The sequence below is a fragment of the Pseudonaja textilis genome, chromosome 8, assembly GCF_049901715.1.
Source record: "Pseudonaja textilis isolate UNSWEBS1 chromosome 8, rPseTex1.2, whole genome shotgun sequence".
In the NCBI taxonomy this organism is placed as follows: Eukaryota; Metazoa; Chordata; class Lepidosauria; order Squamata; family Elapidae; genus Pseudonaja; species Pseudonaja textilis.
This window is the reverse complement of record NC_141997.1, coordinates 13,401,976-13,420,593: the sequence shown is the minus strand read 5'-3', so window position 1 is coordinate 13,420,593 and position 18,618 is coordinate 13,401,976. Positions and strand designations below refer to the sequence as shown.

The following is an 18,618-nucleotide window of genomic DNA, read 5'->3' as shown; positions in this document are numbered from 1 at the left end:
AACTCTTCCTACAACCTGGAGTTTGATTCTGACGGGGCTCAAGATTGACTCCTTCCATCTTTCCCAAGATCAGTAAAATAAGGGCCCAGATTGTTGGGGGTAATATGGAAATAATGTTTCTACATTGTAAACCATCAAGAGAATGCTGTAAAGTGTTATGGGACAGTATCAGGGGTGGGATTCAATTTTTTTAACAACCAGTTCTGTGGGCATGGCTTAGGTGGTAGGCATGGCTTGGTGGTCATGTTATTAGCTGGGCCTGGCCAACTCAATATCACTCACATTGAGGCACCATCTGCTCACCTGGCCTCTCATGACTGTGCGGATGCTGCAACAGTCGTAAGTGTGAAAAATGGTCATGAGTCACTTTTTTTAGCGCCATTGTAACTTTGAATGGTCATTCCACACAAGCAAAGTACCAGCAAAGGAGGGAAAAAAGACTCCAGAGAAGCTCCAGAGACAGGAAGTCTAGTCCTGCCAAGAATGTAATAAGGGTTAACGGAGAGGCAGTTTCTGTAAGCAACACCAGAATGTTTCCTTCCTGCCTTCCTTACAGGTTTAGGCCAGTAATTTCCTCCAACAACCAGTTCTCTGAGCTGCTAAGAAATAGGTGCGAATAGGTGCGAACTGGTAGAATCCCACCCCTGGGCAGTATATAAGTCTAAATGCTATTGCTATTGCTAAAATTCAAGACACTGTTTTAATTGCTTTCTTGAAAGCAGTAGCAAAGGGGCCAGCTGCATTTCTGGGATCGGAAGTGTTCTAAATGTTCAGGAAGGACTGCCTTTGGGCTCATGTTCCCCTTCTTTTCATAGCACCAGCATTCTAACATCCTTTCCACTAAATATTATACAAGATGGGGAGAAACAATTTAGAGGAATCAATTTCTAAAATAACCGAGGGCTGGTGGTGTCTGATTTTATAGATTAAGTTGTACAGTTCGGTTATAAATTAAGATACTAGCCAAACTTGATATGTTACCCTGGAGATGTTAGTGAAAAATATATTCCTGATACTACTAGATAGCATGATCAATTATAATAGATGCCAAGAAAGTTAAACATTCTGTGGCTCCCAGGTTTTCCCTTCACCACAGCATCAAGGTCATTATCTGACCCTGCTACTTTTCTAGCAAATCTTTGATATAGTGAGCGCTTAGCTTTTTATATGGTTAATCGTTATGCTCAATAGCCTGGGGAACTCCATCAGAATGGTTAAACAATATAGAATGTTGGTAATAGCCTTTTTGGTCTAACAGCACACAAGACCTCTGAATACTGATAACTCTAGTTAAAGTTAATGCCCCTTAGAATTTTAAAATGCACTTCCTTGTCTAACCAAACATTTTAGTTCCAGAGATCTTATGCATCTTCAGAGATATAAACTACATTCAGAAGTTATGTGTTGCTTTCTAGTCTGTAGTAAGCTCAACTACCAGACTTTGAAAATTATTTTATGTTAAGGCATACAACTAAAAAAAATCTAAAACCAATTGTTTACCATTTACTGAATAGCTTTCCAAATCTTGGATCATGTATAATAGAATGTGTTTCATTAAAGTGGCAGGGAAATATCCTTTATGATGGGAGATTGAATAGTATCAAGAGTAGAGCTACAAAGACTTCCAGTAAAATGGAGATCTTCTATTACATAATTGGTTTTCTGAGAGATGTGGAAATAATACTTTGGACGAGATCTGGTAAGTGGGTACTAATTATATGTTTATGCCAGAGGTGGTATTCAGCAGGTTCTGACCAGTTCTGGAGAACCGGTAGCAGAAATTTTGAATAGTCAGAGAACCGGCAAATACCACCTCTGACTGGAGATTTTACAGTATCCTTTCCCTGCCATGCCCATCAAGCCATGCCCACAGAACTGGTAGTAAAAAATAATTGGATCCCACCACTGGTTTATGCCAATTTTGGGAAGATAATATTCCTATAAAACAAGAAGTAGCCTTCTTCTCTTCTGGATCAGCCAACTTCTGAAAAGCTACCTATCATTTGAGCTTCAATTACTGTAGCTTCAACTAATTGGGAGGATGGGGAATGTGGAAGGAGCCTGGCTTTAAGTAAGGAATTACTTACAGTTCCTCATGAAGTGAGGATTTTTACTGCTATCAGATCAAATGGGAGATATATGGAGAATGATTTCAACTTTACATGTTCATTTGAATTTCTGATATTGTTATGAGAATTAACTGAAGATGAAGATAAAAAAGAAACACATATAAAAATATGATTTTTTTTTTTTTAAAGATAAAAGACCCTTGGTTGAATTATGTCTGGATTAAGAGATTTAAGGTGAAACATGCAGGATAAATAATACAACTGTTGTGGCTGCTGCTAATGTGGCTTTTGTTCTTTGTGTTTTAGTGAAATGTTTTCGACAGCTCTTAATTTTAGATCATTCCATGGTACTGCTCTTGACACCAGCCAGAAACTTCAGTTTGTCCAGAAGTCAGTGGTGGGGGTAGTTATAGACACATCTCAAAATGTCCGTATAACACTGTTATTTCATGAGTTGCACTGACTTTCATTAGGCTTTTGGTTATGATTCAAAGGGCTCATTATCACTTTTAAAGTCCTATTTAGCATAGGATAAAGTTACTTATAAGGTAGTCTTCTTCCAATAATATCTATTCACCCACATCTTCCAAATGGAAAATGTGCTACAGTCCCTTATTTTAAATCTTATCATCGTATAGGGCCTAAGAAGGGTGTGTATGTGTGTGTATGTGTGCGTGGGTGGGTGCGCGCGCGCGTGCGTGCACTCCAGGTATTTGAGGCTAATTGAAGGAAGCCCCTTTTGATTGCTCTGTAATTATATTTTATATTATATTTATTTTGTATGTATGTGTATATATATAGTGTCTATCATACATACATACATATGATAGAAACTAGTATAAAGTAAGAAAAAGAAAGAAAAGAAGGAAATCAAAGAGAGAGCTAACAGTACAAGAAAGGATAAAAAGCCAAAGAAAATAGAAAAAAAGATAAAAAGATACAAATAAGTCATTTTCAATCTTTTTTACAGCAGTTATGAGTACAATTATAAATTTATTCCTTACTCTATTGTTACAACATAACTCTATTCTTTCTATACTGTCTAATTATCAATGAGATAAATCATGAGTTCATTTATTTTTCCTGTTTTATTCAAAAAGTCTGTAATGAGATTCCAGTCATTTTTGTATTTAATCTGTTTATATTATACATGTCTTAATATTGTATGGTTTTTAGGGGTGTGGGATTTTTGTTGTTTATTATTGGTTTTTGTACTGTATATTCCCCAGAGTCACATTGTTTAGATGAATTATAAAAGAAAGATATATGTATAAAAGAAAGATATATGTATCTTCGCCCAAATAAAAAGAGAATTTATTCATTTGAAACATGTTTATGGGGAAAGACCACAGTCTGTGTATCAAGGGGAAAAATTGAATGACATTGTCTAAAGTTAGAAAAGAATTTAAAGACATCAGAAATCATATTTTGAAAGTACATTACACTTGAAGGTTGCTTAATTTGTAATTTAATCAATACCATTCTTTCATTACTAAATATTAGTTCAAGTGTATTAAACCAAACTATTGAGAATAGGTAGGAGAATTTGGTAAACCATTAAATTCTTGAAGGAAGCCGTTGTGGTTAGCCAGCAGCAGTGAGGAGGAGGTTCCCGAGGAGCCTTTACTAAGTGCGAGTGAGCGCAGGATGATTCATAGAAGAGAACAGCTGGAGCAGCATAGGCGACTCGGAAATCAGAATGCTAAGTAATGGCCCCTCCCTCCAGGGAATATAAGCCTGGTTTCAAAGGATTTTTGCTCTGTAGAAGGCAAAATGTTCAAAGGACTCAGCATTGTATGTAGAGACTCCGGCTTATCTGAAGAATTCTGTCAAGGTTTTTCTGGTTGGACTAATTGGCTGCAAGCCATCTTTTATCTACAAAGAAGTTTATTTGTAGATTAAAGCTGTGAAGGTTTGAGTTGCTGAGTTTGTCTATGTTTTCTCTCTGGGAACCCGGTTGGGTCAGAACAGCAGTAGAAAGATAATGCCTACTTAAGGAAAGTATTTGGCATAACAAATAAGAACTATCATGACATCAATTCCTAATTTGTGGAGTTTTACAAAATCATATTTTGTGAACCCAGATATACCATTCGACAAATTAACATAGTTGGAGAGGACCTTGAAAGTCTGCTAGTTCAGATGAATACCTTTTTAAAAGGAATAAATCTCCCAAAATCAAAGGATTTAACTGCACCATAATTTTTAAAATAAATGTGGAGTGATATAAAAATTGAAAGGAAAGCTTTTCTCTACTTTGTTAGAAATATAAAAGAAATATTTTGAAAAGAAATACCTTCACCATGTATTGTACTTAAATTATAGCAGAAAAGACCCTATGGGTTGTGTGAGTGACTGTTTTATTGATGTTGATTTAACAGTCACTTTGACATGAAGGCTAAAGCAGGCTGTCCTTCAATAATTTGTCCAGCATAGTCTGCCTTTTTGAAAGGATGTCAACCCTTCAATAATATTAACATTTTTGTACATGTATTTGCATGATATGCCAATAAAAATGAAATAGTTGTTTTACAAATAGATCATTAGATGAAGAAAAAAAGGTTTTCATATAGAGTTTTCAGAATATGGCTATAAAAAAAATTCCTTCCTGTAGAAATTTCTTGCATAAAATTTATTATTTTAATTCTGCTGTAAGGATAAATACTAGCGGGATTATCTCTTTTGTGATCAAATGGAGAAGTGGAATGCATCAAGGCTCATTTTAATTCCTTTAATGTTTAATTTTACAATTAATAATACAATCTACTGAATCAGAGGAACTCATGGAGCAGAAATAGCAAACAATATATGCAGATGATATACGAAGATGAAGGTAATGGTTTGCATAATAATAATCAAGATTTGTCAAACTATTACAACAGTAGAAAATAGACAATAAATTATAGTAAATCTAATATAATGCCAGTCAGTAAAACAGCTATAGATATTTGTGAAAAAATAGCCTTTATTTGTTGTCCTGGTTCTAAACACCAGGAGTCATTATTCTTGAAAAAGAGTTTGTTTAATGGAAATAAATACTGTATATAAAATTGTATTATCAAAATAAAAGGGCCATTTTGGTGTAAGTTAAGGCACAAGGCTAAAACCAGAAAACTGTGAGTTCTTTTCATGTGTTAGGTATAATGGAACATCAGTACTCATGCTATTGTCAAATAGTTACTCTTCTTAAATAAGGTATTATCACATTCTTGAGAAAGCAAAGGTACTGATGGATTGTGGAATTATGTTTCAAATACTTGGAATTTGTCTTTTGAATGAAGAATTGTGTGTGTGTGTGTGTGTGTGTGTGTGTGTGCATTCTTAAGTTTTCGCTGGTACTTATATGTATGGTATTCAGCTTTGTTCGGGTATTTTCCCACGTCATTATAGTTGTGCTTTTAAAGTTGTATCAGTGTTTCAGCAGAATCTCATCTGCCATCATCAGGTTTCTGTATGTGTTCGTCAGACGAATTTCCTAACACACCTAAACAGCACACACCCAAAATCAAGTTCACCATGTAAATGGAAACAAACAAACAACTACCATTTCTAGATGTACTAATCTACAAAAAAACAGATGGCACACTAGGACACACCATATACCAGAAGAAAACACACACCAACCCCTACCTCAATGCCCAATCCTACCACCACCCAGCAGAGATAAACTCCATGGCCAAAACACTAATCCCCAGAACCAAACTCCTGGTAGACAAGACAAACATAAAGACTGAACTATGCACCCTGACTAAAGTCCTGACAGCTAACGGCTTCCACAAAAGCAAAATCACCGGCTTGATCCACCAAAACACACTGAGACATAATGGAGACCTAGAAGATGAACAGACCTATGGAATAGCTGTCCTGCCCTACATAAGAGTACTACAGACAAAATCAGTAAGATACTACACAGGCATCACATCAAGACTGCCTTCAAAACAGACAGAAATATAGCAGCCATCCTAAGAAACCCCAAAGATAAAATTGACTGGAAAACCAAGGCATATATGAAGTCCCCTGTGCATCATGCCCTGCCGTGTACATTGGACAGACCAATAGTACCCACCTGGATGAACACAAAAATGCAGTAAAAAAGCTGGAACACACTTCATCACTAGTCCAACACATGAAAGCAACATGTCATAACATTGACTTCAATGGCACCAAAACCCTAGCCACTATAGAAAACCCCAGCTAGAGAATTATCAGAGAAGCCATAGAGATTGAAAAAAGACCTGAAAGCATGAATAGAAGAGATGATTCCACCAGATTGTCAATTATTTGGAAGCCTGCACTCACAAACAAAAAAATCTCCACACCACAAGCCAGGCAAACACCTGGGCACATACAGATCCCCCCTGATACCTCCAGCTCAAACACACCCCAACCAGGCACCCAGATGAAACCTAGCTTCCTAATAAATGATAGCCATCCATTTACTCAGAGCCAAGCCACACTAAAAGCCTCCAATACAGGAACACAATGTTGCCAGCCAATCAAGACAAAAAAAGCCACAAAACAGACAGAAGATATTAGAAACACTAATCAAGCAGAACACAGCAAACTCCAAGACCAATAAACACAGACCAAGACTCCCAACCAATCAGAATGAAGAAAAAATCATTCTAGCACAGCAGTAGGCTAGCACCAAATTTAAAACAGAAACAGCTTTGAAAGTCTGACTCACAGAGGATAAGAAGCCTGATGATGGCAGATAGATTCTGCAAATGTTGCTAAACTTTACACAACTATAATGCGTGAAATACCCAAACAAAGCTGAATACCATATATATATATATATATATATATATATATATATATATATATATATATATATATATATATATATATATATATATATATATATATATATATATATATATTAGTCCTAGTCTAATTGTAAAAAAACAAAACAATGACTGTGGACCCTTGGAAGATGAGTGTGTTTTGAATTTGATTATCATAATTATGGGACATCTTCATAACATATCTTCAACTTTGTCTGCTTCCTCCATATTTATAGGTAACGCTATTTGGAAGATATTTTACTTCACTCCAAATTTCAGTCCCAAAGAATCTAATGGATGCTACGATTATCATGTATGCTTCTGCCATGGGCCATATATCACATATCATGATCCACCATTACTTTTTGACCTCTTCAAGGACCCAGAAGAAAATAATCCACTGACACCAGAAACTGAGAGTCGTTTCCATGAAATTCTTCAAACTATTCACCATGCAGTGGACAACCACACCAAGTCAATACTTGCTGTTCCCAACCAGTTTTCACTGGGACATATCCTGTGGAAGCCCTGGCTTCAACCTTGCTGTTCTTCCTTACTCCAATGGTGTTACTGCAATCATGAATCATGAGGAAACAAAACTTTATGTAGAGCCTGATATTATCACTGAGAATTGTAAAGAACTCATGTTCTTTAGGAATAAACAAGAACACATTGCAATTATATTTCCTTAATATTTGTATTAATTGTGCTTAATAATAATGTAAGAGTTACTAGAACCATGTTAAAGTGGACTCACTCATTCTTGAAGTGCCAGCAAAAGAAGGTGATTGTATGATTACAATTTTGCTCATGTTCACCGAGTAATTTTTCTGAGTAAAATGGACATCTCTGAAACAAGGCCAAACCTCCAAAAAAACCAGACTGCATCCTTTACCAACAATGCATAATATTTTCTCCAGTGTAGCATGGTGGGATAATATGCTGGCTCATTATTTTGGTTCATCACACAATCAACTATCAAACATCAACAGCTGTCTATCCCAGTTCCTTGGGAAGAACTTGATAGATGGATAAAATTGCCAAATCCAGCCTGAACATCTGGCTGACTGTGCAATGAAGTATAATTGATTGCCAAATTGTTAAATTTAGTAGTAATTAAACTATCATCAAATCTGGATTTGGTTAGGGCCTCACATATCACTCTACCCAGTGGCACAAATCTAGGTTTCACTAATTGCAGCAGAGTATATCATTTAAATGCTGACTGGAGTTCATAGATGCAATTACTTTTATTTAAGCATATGCTGCAAACTCTTCCTGCCTTTTTAGAGCAATATAGTTTCTGGATGCATACTAAATGACCAATCCTTTACATATTAATTCAAGACTGGAGCAAGTGTAGACCTGGAAATGCATGTGAGTTCAGCCAGCAGAGGCAATAAATAGGAACAGAGATTGTAGTTAAGTGACATTTGAAAAGCCAGTCGCTCTTTATATCAATAGATAATAAATGCTCCAAAATTTCGATATTTTAGCCTACTCAAAATATAAATATTAGCAGGTAGAATCACCTAGGAATCTTCACACTGATGTGAGTGTGAAACTCTGAGATAGGTCAACCTTAACAGAATGAAGTTGCAAGAAGAGGTTCAGTTTTTACATAGGTGAAAGAGCTGGCCTGAATGCTTTGCTTCAAAGCTCATTTGGATGTTCTGCTTCACAGATTGCATAATCTAAATGGACAGGTTTACCACAAAGTGTTCTACATTAGTATTGCTATTCAAAGAGAAGATCAATTCTTCATCACATATTCACTCCCTTTGCTGATATCACCAGACTGACATGATTTAATGAATACATCTTTAATTGGGAGTCAACCATAATGGATAATACTATTATCAGTTATTAGGCATAATAGAAAAATGTAACTATTATAGTCCAATCCCATTAAATCATACTACATTACAGAGATATAGAAAGTTCAGGCCTTCAGATTCCTTCTATGTCCTCTAGATGTCAAAATTAAATTTAACTGTTTTTCATTTTGTTGGACATTTAAGTGCAGTTCAAGTGATAAATGAGACTGATAGTTTTAAGTCATCCACACTTTTTAAATCACCCAAAGTGTACTCAGAAAACAATTCCCACCCCACAGTCTTAGAAGGTAGCTCTTCATATGCTACAAAAAGCTTTGCATGGTCCTTAAACTGATGGAAATAGTTTATTCCTAAAATATTATTTTCAATGATATCTTCCTTTTGCAGAAATGTTTTAAATATTTATAAGAGCTGGGGCAAGAAAATTTTCTGTCCAAAATTAAAGACAGAATGTTCCATTCTCATGTTTTAAATGCAAAGAAATTGTCCTCATCCAATCACTTCTGTTATTTTCATGAGAGGAAAAGTATGAACATAGGACGACAATTAATGTATTTCACTAGATCAGTGAATCATAGTATTACTGCTAATTAATTTAACAATGTTAAATTATTGAATCACTTTATGCTGTAGCATGAGGCATGCTAAAGAATTAAGTATTGCATATTATCCCTAAAAGACTAATTGTTTTCAGTCTTTTTAACTGCCAAATGTAAATCATTTAAAAATTTGGGTCATATTTATAGTTTAATGGTATTCTTAGAATACTTCTATCAATCTTAGTATGATTATTCTGAATTTTAAAGGGATTTATGTAATCTACAAAACTATAACTATGTCTGTAAACTACACCTGTGTCATTGAAAAAGTGTATTATAAAAAAAGATTGTAAAATAGAAAAGATTAAATAAGACTGTGTATCAATAGTTATTATTCAAATGGAAGAAAGTCAATATCTTATACACTGAAATTGTTGAATTAATTGTGGAAACAGGAAAGTTCCGATTGTGTGAATGTTCCAAGAATGAGTCTCTGCTGTAGCATCAGCCCTCTGGAACATTCTGTCCTCAGGATGAGATTTGACCCATCCTTCTATCCTTCATCAAGGGCCTGAAGATCTGGTGCTGCTTCTTGGCCTGGAGACATAATAGGGTGCACCTCCAGTGTGGTGCATTTTATCATTAGTTGACCCCACACATCTCCCCCTCCATCCATATTTTAATTCATATTATTGTACTTTTATTAATAGTTTTGCTATTGTTATGTTTACATTTTGTTTTATCATTTTTTCTCTGTTTTACCATTGTAAGCCACCCAGAATAGCTCCACAGCAAATAAATTTAACTAGTATGATAAATAAATAAATAACAGATTCTGATTGTAAAGAATTATGGAGTTAATCTTGCAGAACAAATGAAAAAGTGGTTAAGTAAACAATAATTTTGAAAGAAGAGAAGGTAAGAAAAAAATCACCTGGATTCTCTTTAGAAGAACAGGAGATAATGGAAAATCAGATTTTCAAGATTCAGTTACTATAACTCTATAACAGTAGAGTTCCAACAGTACTTTTGGGGTTTGTTTCTGACTCTACCTACTTGAAGAATTAAAACCAACTGCTGAATTGGTTTGAACCACTATACAGACAGATTGAAAGGATTAATGAAGAAGTGGTAAATCGTTTAAACAGTATCTGTGAAAAAGAGGCTGGTCAGGAATTTAAAAGATAACAAATACACATCATACAGGAAAAATATGTTATTGTGCATACTACATCAGCTTTCAGATCCAAATAGTATTTGCAGAGCATCCTAAATCAAAAAATACGGATTTTTAAAGGTGAAGAAAATATTTTGAGAATCAGAAAATCTTATTCTAAAGGTCATAAGCTATTGTAAGAGCTGAGACACTTATACTTCCAAATATTGTTCCTCCCTCTCCCCCCTCCTCTTCAATCTAGCTGGAACTGATCAAAGCTGAGAACATCTGGACATGGTGGTTACTAGAGGATGGCATTTGAGTAGAAAAACTAAAGTGTAACCCAAAGAAAATTAGCCAGATCAGAGATCTATTTGTAACCAATAATCAAAGAACTACAAATAATATAACAATTTTGCATTTTGTGTTGAACATCAAACACCATTTTTCTTTCCAAAAGTCTAATACATTTCCTTTCCCCTTTTTAGTGTATGTCTGTTCAGTATACTTCTCTTTTTGTTATTTGCTTTTTCAGTTGTTAGGCTTAGGATTATGTTTACCACATTGTGCTATAAGAGAATACAAAAACACATTTGATATGACAAAGCTTTGGTATTACAAAGCAGTTGCATGACAATAGTTTATAGATTTATAATGCCATTGCAAAGTAGGGTGTTCATTCAGCTTCATTTCCTTGCTTCATTTAATCATGGGATACAATGAATGCTAGGTGTTTGTTTACTCTTCTTGCTAGAACTCTAAGTGCTTTCCTGCTGTCAGTAGTGAATAGATGCAGTAGACATTTATGCTTTGTGGTCTTCCATACCATGACTTGTTACCCTTATGTCTAACAAGAATAAACAAAAGTATTTCTTTGAAAGAAATTGAATCTATTTTAAAAACTTGAAATCATTTATGGAATTACTTTACCCTTATAATATTTCTTGCTGGAAAATAGATACCAATAGAACATAAAGGTTTTTTTTTAAGTTTCAAAACCTCTATGTACTTGAATATGTGGTCTAAGAAAAAGGCATTCTTGTATTGCTGCTTTATTTAAAAATATTCAGTGTACTTTGTTGTTTGTTGTTTCAAAGTCTCTATAGTGGTAAGACAACTTCATGTTGTTGATTTCAGCCATGAAAATAATTCCCATAATTCCATCTGGTCTCTATGTATTTCCATAATTTTCTTATGACCACTGCCAGAATTAGATGGAAAAGAATAGGAGGAACATCCGATCTGGATCAATAGTAGCTAGGAAAGTACTGTACCAGATGTGTTGGAGTTGATTTAATGTCTGGCTTCACCTATCACTTTTAGAAAGGGACTTTTTGGTTAGATGTAAAATCATGCTAGCCTCGTGAAATGGAATCGTCATCAGACAGCGCTGGCTCTTTGGCTTAGAAACGGAGATGAACACCGTCCCCTAGAGTTGAGAAGGACAGGCACGTGTGTGCGAGGGGAACCTTTACCTTTAGAGAGGTAGAGGACTTTTTTTCACATCTTATAAATAAATGGCAGCAGATCTTATTTTAACCATTCTGCTGTCAACTGGGGAGATATCACTTCTGGATTTTGTGGTTGTGATTTAAAAAAAAAATGAAACTTTGACTTTGGTTTTGCTGATTAGATAGATTTGTTGCTATAGAAATGTTAGTTATATACTAATATGTAAAAAGTAGAAAGATGAAGTTGTAATGTTAGCTTGTAGTATGCTAAAAAGAATCGAAGTCAACACTTTTTTCTTTCTTCCCTTGTACCTCATATTTTCTTTTTTCTTCTCTTTTTCCTTCCCTTGATTTCCTATTTTAATTTTTCTTTGTACTGTATACATTGATAAAACATGATAAAAGTTATGAGATAAAAAAGATGCTATGCTATGTTTATGCATTTCTATTCTTCTAATTTGAAGAATAAGTATTTCCCACTGAGCTAACAAAGCTAAGAAAAAAAACAGCTTATCTTTTTAAAAGCATAGAAAAATAAATTATTATACAGTGCAATCAGAAGAATATAGCATGGAGGTGCCCCTATTCTGTTGCAAAAGTAGAAAGTCCATCCCTACAGTCTGATGTCATGTACTAAACTAGGGGTTCCCAAACTTGGCAACTTTAAGACTTGTGGACTTCAACTTCAACAAAGTTGAAGTCCACAAGTCTTAAAATTGCCAAGTTTGGAGACTTCTGTAGTAAGCCTTGAACATGCTCCATTTTCATGAGCTGTTTTTATCATCATTCTGCAAATATTGGGAATTTCTCTAAATATTCTGAATATCTTTCTTTCTTTTGCCTTGACAATGATATGTGCTAAAGTTTAAGTGCTGAGAAGGTATATATAGCTAAATAATATTCATAAATAATCTAAATCTTGTTTCCATCATTATTTAAAAAAACATACCCATAAGGTTTAGTTATGGGTTTAGAAGGCATTATAAAATATTTATAATTCAGCATTAGTAAGTTGAATGTACACTACTTGTTTGATTATACAATTTGTTCTATAATAATATAGACTCTTCTATTTTTTATCATAAGTCAAAATATTATAGTACTAAAATAAATACAAGCAGACGATCCAAGAGTTAGTAGCAACCACTTTATATGCAAGCAATTTAGTTGTGCTGTAGTAATATATTTAATTTAAGAGAATTTGGTAAGTAAACAATATTTTAAGGTCAGCTTTGAGTATTCTAGAACATAATTATTTGAATTATCAGTATTGTGTTAAACCAGGGGTGTCAAACTTGTGATGACACATCACGTTGTATTGCAACTTTTCCCGCTTTTGCTAAACTGGGCGTGGCCAGTGTGTGACGCATCCAGCCCACAGACCACGAGTTTTACATCCCTGTGTTAAACCAAGAATTTTTTTTGCTTCATGATAATAATAATAATTTGTAAAGCTGTTTTCTTTATATTAGTAGTTTGCAGTCACTTTCATTATTTCCAAAACTTTTTAAAGAATTGTAATAGGGGTTAAGAAAACTAACACTGCACCTATTGCCATTTGACAATGACTTTGCAAAAATCAATCATAGATAATAGATTGGCAACATTTGATTAATGTCCTTGTCTGGGTTACTTTAAAATTCTAGTGAGATTGTGAGGAATAGGGAATCAAACCTAGAACCTCTCCATCAACCACATCTTAAAAGTGCAACAATTCATTGCCAGTTCATCATCCATCACACTTTTAAGAAACATTACTTTGCTGAAGGACCACCTTGGTGTTCCAGCCATCTTCATTCAGATGATTGCCAAAATTGAATGCTGGTCCTTTCAGAAGTAATTAGATTTATGCAGTGGACGAACAATCCTGTTTGATTATCTTTCAATGAAAAGCTGTCATGAGATGGTGACCCTGGAAACTAGATGGCCTTCTGCCTTCCCTGGAAATTCATAACAATGACAAAAGTGTTTCCCCAAAACTTAAACAGCTGTATGTATGGGAATGTGCAAGAAGATGACACCACCACCCCTTTTGGCTTTAAATAAATCAGCATTGGAACATACCAGAGAACAATACATTCTTTATTTTTTAATTAATGTGGTCTCCCTCCTTGCTATACCAATCACAAAATTAAAGAAGCTTTTTGTAGGCATTTAAGTTGATTACACCTTTGTGTACTTTGCCTTAGGTGGTCTTCATCTTACTAATACAACTCTTGCCATCCATCACTTTTTGATAAAAATTTGAGATGAATTAATAATAAAAGGAGAGTTGTTATTAGAAGTAAACTCTCAGTGTGAACTAGGATTTTTATATTATCAAATATATATACAGCTACGTGAATATTCACTGAGAACTCTCAGTGTATTTTTCCATTTAGTCTTTTGAATTTAGAGAAATTAATTGCATCTCTCCTTTGTTTTGTTTTTAAAATCAGAATCTGTAACATTATGTGGTGTTAATGACTGTGTTGTATGTGGAGAAAGTGAGCTAGAGGCTGTCCTTTAATATATAGGCAGATAATGACAAGGTAGAACCAAACAACTCTGTTTACAATCCACACAGTATAACACAGTAACATTGGTGGAAATAGCACTGATCTAGAATAAATGTACTGTGGATTGTAGCTTACATTTATAAGAAATTATACTAAGTGGCATGTTCTTGAAAGAATTATGGAATATATTATTGACATAAATTTTGAAAAAGACCTTCAATTATATAGGTCAAGCAATTTGTTTGTAATCATCATTCTGTATGCCAAAAATTTAATTGGGTCATGAAGAGAAACTATTTTAAACAACAGAGTTTGGCCAGTAGAAAATTAAGATTTTCTAAAATGTATATTAGCTGTTAACATTAATTACAGATAGGAGTTATGGAAGAAAGCTTGTCATACTTTTTTTTCTTCCATAATCCATTCACTCTGGCATTTTGCTTGTTAACTATCAATTTAAATTTGTTATAGTTATCACAGAAACAAAGATTTATGTTTCTGGCTATCAAGTATTTGGAAGGTTAGGACTAAAATGAAATTATGAGTAGTCTATCTTAAAAAAAGATTTTCTTTTTCATTTATATACATAGTGTTTCAACATCTTGAACTGTTGTAAAAGTACAAGACTCAAGGCTGGAACAATTTTATGTATCTCCATCATCTCCATCATGGATCTATCATCTGTCTATCATCTGTCTATGATCTTTCTCTCCCTCCCTCCCTCCTCTCTCCCCCCTTGTCTGTCTGTCTGTCTGTCTATCTATCTATCTATCTATCTATCTATCTATCTATCTATCTATCTATCTATCTATCTATCTTTTTACTTATGACCACCCATCTAATGTAGCATTACCATGCAACAGTAATAAAATTATAAAAAAATAAAAATCTCAGTGCCTTAATTTATAAATCTTTAGGTCTCCAGCCTCAACCTTACCCAAGCCTAGGGAGAAAGCCTTAAATAAAGCATTCCCGAAGTCTAGTAATGTAGGGGTGTCAAGAGGAGAGTGTTCCACAGGGCAGGGATTGATATTCATAAACCATGCTTCCTAGGTCCCACCAGATAACAACATTTAAGAAAAGGGACATAGAATGTGCCCACCTTGACTGATTGATGGAACAGGCAGATATCCTCTGAAAGAAGGAATCCCATCAAGAGCTTATATCAATGCCACCCATGCTTTAAGGGTGACAACACTCACAAATAAATTGGAAGTCAGTGCAGGGCAAGCAGTACCATTTTAATGTGTCAAGCCATGGAGTGCCCCGAGCTGCATGCATCATTGCATTCTAAACTAATTTATATTTGTGAATGGTTCTCAAGGGTAGTTCCGTGTATAGCACACAGCACTAATACAACTGGGAAGTGACAATGGTGTGATTGTGAGCAATGGTCCCGGCTTCCAGAATGGATTCAACTGGCAAATAAAATGAATCTGTTCAAAGCTCTTTGACCATATATGCTTCCTGTTCAACTTTGTAGAACTTTGGCAAGAGGCAAAGATGATTCCAGCAAGACCAAAAACCAAGAGCCATTCCATCAACCATTGCTAGGGTTGTATCAAAGTTGGTTTCTTACAACTTTCAGGCATTAGATCAATACCAGAGCAGCATCACCTGGCCAGCAAGGTATGGAAATATATACTATATACTAATGAAACTACATCCCATGCTGTCAGATAATCTCTGCAACAATTTCATATAGATCTTAAAGAAGAATGAAAAGTGGGTCAAACTATCTGGCACTCCACATTAGTCTAGAACCTGCATTATGCATCTGATATTAACACAGTTGAGAAAGTCCAGAAATATTTCACAAGAAGAGTTCTCCACTCCTCTACTCATTGCAGAATACCTTATGCCATCAGACTTAAAATTCTAGACCTAGAAAACTATGCCGCCTTCGGTCCAATCTAAGTATAGTATATAAAATTATACATTGCAATATCCTACCTGTCAATGAATACTTCAGCTTCAACTATAACAAGAGCACACGATAAATACAAACTCAAGATAAACTGCACCAAACTTGATTGCAGGAAATACGACTTCAGCAACAGAGTGGTCAATATCTGGAATACTCTACCTTACTCTGTGGTTTCTTCCTCAAACCCCAAAAACTTTAACCTTAGACTGTCTACTATTGACCTCACCCCTTTCCTAAGAGGTCTGTAGGGGACGTGCATAAGCGCACCAACGTGCCTACCATCCCTGTCCTATTGTTTCTTTTTTTATTTTTCTTATATGTATCCATTTCATGTATCCATAACTATGTTTATACTTATACCTGTTATCTTATAATTGCTTGACAAAATAAATAAAAAATAAAAATAAAATAAAACCTCTGTCCCTCATCAATACCAACTAGAACTGGCAATAGAGGGTGGAGAACTACTTCAAAATAATGCATCCAACTCCATCCCCTGCAGCAAGTCTAGAAGAATACTGTGGACAATTATCTTGAAATTATCTTTTTTAACATAAAGAGATGAAAAAGGCAAGGTGCCCTGCCCCCATTCTGAACCCTCCAGCTGCCTTTCACAATGGCTGACCTGACTGGAATTGGTCTAAATAATCCAGTTCATCCAAGGTTTTCTAAAGTTGTGCATTAATCATCTTCTTAAAGACTAGACAAAAGTTATCCAGCACAGTTGAATCAAATATGGCCTCTTTAAGAAGGGAGCATGCCAGTGATAGAAAAAAATTATATTGATGTGTAGTGGAATGTTTGTAAAGAGACAATGATTTAAAAAGAATGTTTAAAAAAAATGAAAAGAAACATGGAAGATTTTTATCAGTTGACAGGATGAACTTCAATAAGAATAATAACTTTATTGACTACTGTTAATAATTATTGTTTGGTTTTTTATTTAAAGACAGTAATAAGTAAAATATGAAATATAGATGATTAAAGTGAAAGACAACTGATATTACTAGGTAATGTTTGTTAAAAGAAATAGAAATGTAAAAGATTGTTATTAATATTAATGGCAGAGTTGTACTTGAATAGAATAATTATCCCATTTACTATTGTTATACATATATACACAGATATATATGCATATATATACTTTTTTCTTTTAAGAATTTAGTGTGTATTTTAAGGGAATGTACCAAGCAGAATTCAATTGAAAATAGGTATGTGTTATAAAACAGAGGTTAGAAAATGAATGTTATAACTGTAAAGATGTAACTTAAATTTTTAAATAAGATTTTACACAGGTGTTACACTCCAGTCTAGTAATTACAGGGGAAAATTTGTTTCGTGAGAAAAGATAATATGAAATTGTAAACAGGACAGACGAAAGTATAAAAAGATTGATTAGAAAGATTTTAAAAATTAGAAAAAGATATGTAATTGAATTAAGAAAGGAATGAGATAATTTAAAATAAGGTTATAGAAAGTAAAGAAAGGGACAAGCTATTGAAAAAAATACAAAAATAGTTATAAGATATGGATTAGAATGTATAAGATAAATATGTATTGAGTTTATGTCTGTATGGAGAAGTGATAACCCGGGGCCACGCTGTTCTCAAAAAAAGATATTTTATTTGTATTTGTATGTTTTGTGAAAACTTAAATAAAACTTTGAACATTAAATAAGTAAAAAAACCCAAACAAATCCTGTTTCAAATGTCATTGCTTTGGAAGATTCTGTTTTTATGTCTATAACAAAGCAATTTGTTTTGATTGGAATACAAAGTATGTTCAAATGTGATGCACAACACTATTAACAACATTAACAATTTTTCTTCCCATTGATTCTGGGCACTAACACAAGGTACTTTAAGATAGAGACATTATAAGATTTCTATTTTGACTCTTTGAAAATTTTCCTGGTCTTTCATGCTGCTGACAACCATCGCTTGGGGGTTCTATGAGAGATCTCATGTTTAATTTTGATCAGTAGGTCTCATACTAGAGAATAAATTGTCTTTTTGAATGAACCACTTCTGTGTTACAGTTAGAAGAGAATCAAAACGTATTTATTTTCCAAAACTTTTTAATGTTCCTTGTTCAGCATTTGTGATTTATACCTGTTAAGATTTAGAGTTGCTTTTTATGGAGGCTATTATATACCATCCAGAGCTGCTTAGTAAGTGAGCGCAGTATAATTTACTAAATAAAAGCTGTCAATTGAATTTGAAAGGATATTAACTTGATTCTCATAATAGGTATCTTTTATTCCAGAAATAGTTATTAGCAGTTTCATCAAATCAAAGTGACACTGAGGATATTACAGAATTTCTCTTTACTGCATGAATTTCCAATCTACTTT

At 34.2% G+C, this 18,618-nt stretch overlaps 1 protein-coding gene across 5 annotated transcripts in view; it reads left to right on the top strand.

Moving 5' to 3' along the window:
* Window positions 1-18,618, top strand: part of STS (steroid sulfatase) — a 241,759-nt gene that overhangs the window by 140,696 nt on the left and 82,445 nt on the right. For 3 of the 5 annotated variants that reach the window (XM_026707342.2, XM_087938372.1, XM_087938373.1), the window contains one exon: window positions 7,093-7,539. The exons of the other annotated variants lie outside the window; for them this stretch is intronic. In XM_026707342.2, coding sequence (XP_026563127.1) covers window positions 7,093-7,445 — 353 coding nt within the window. In that variant the 3' untranslated portion in view covers window positions 7,446-7,539. Of the gene's footprint in view, window positions 1-7,092; window positions 7,540-18,618 lie in introns of those variants that run through there. 5 annotated transcript variants of the gene reach the window in all.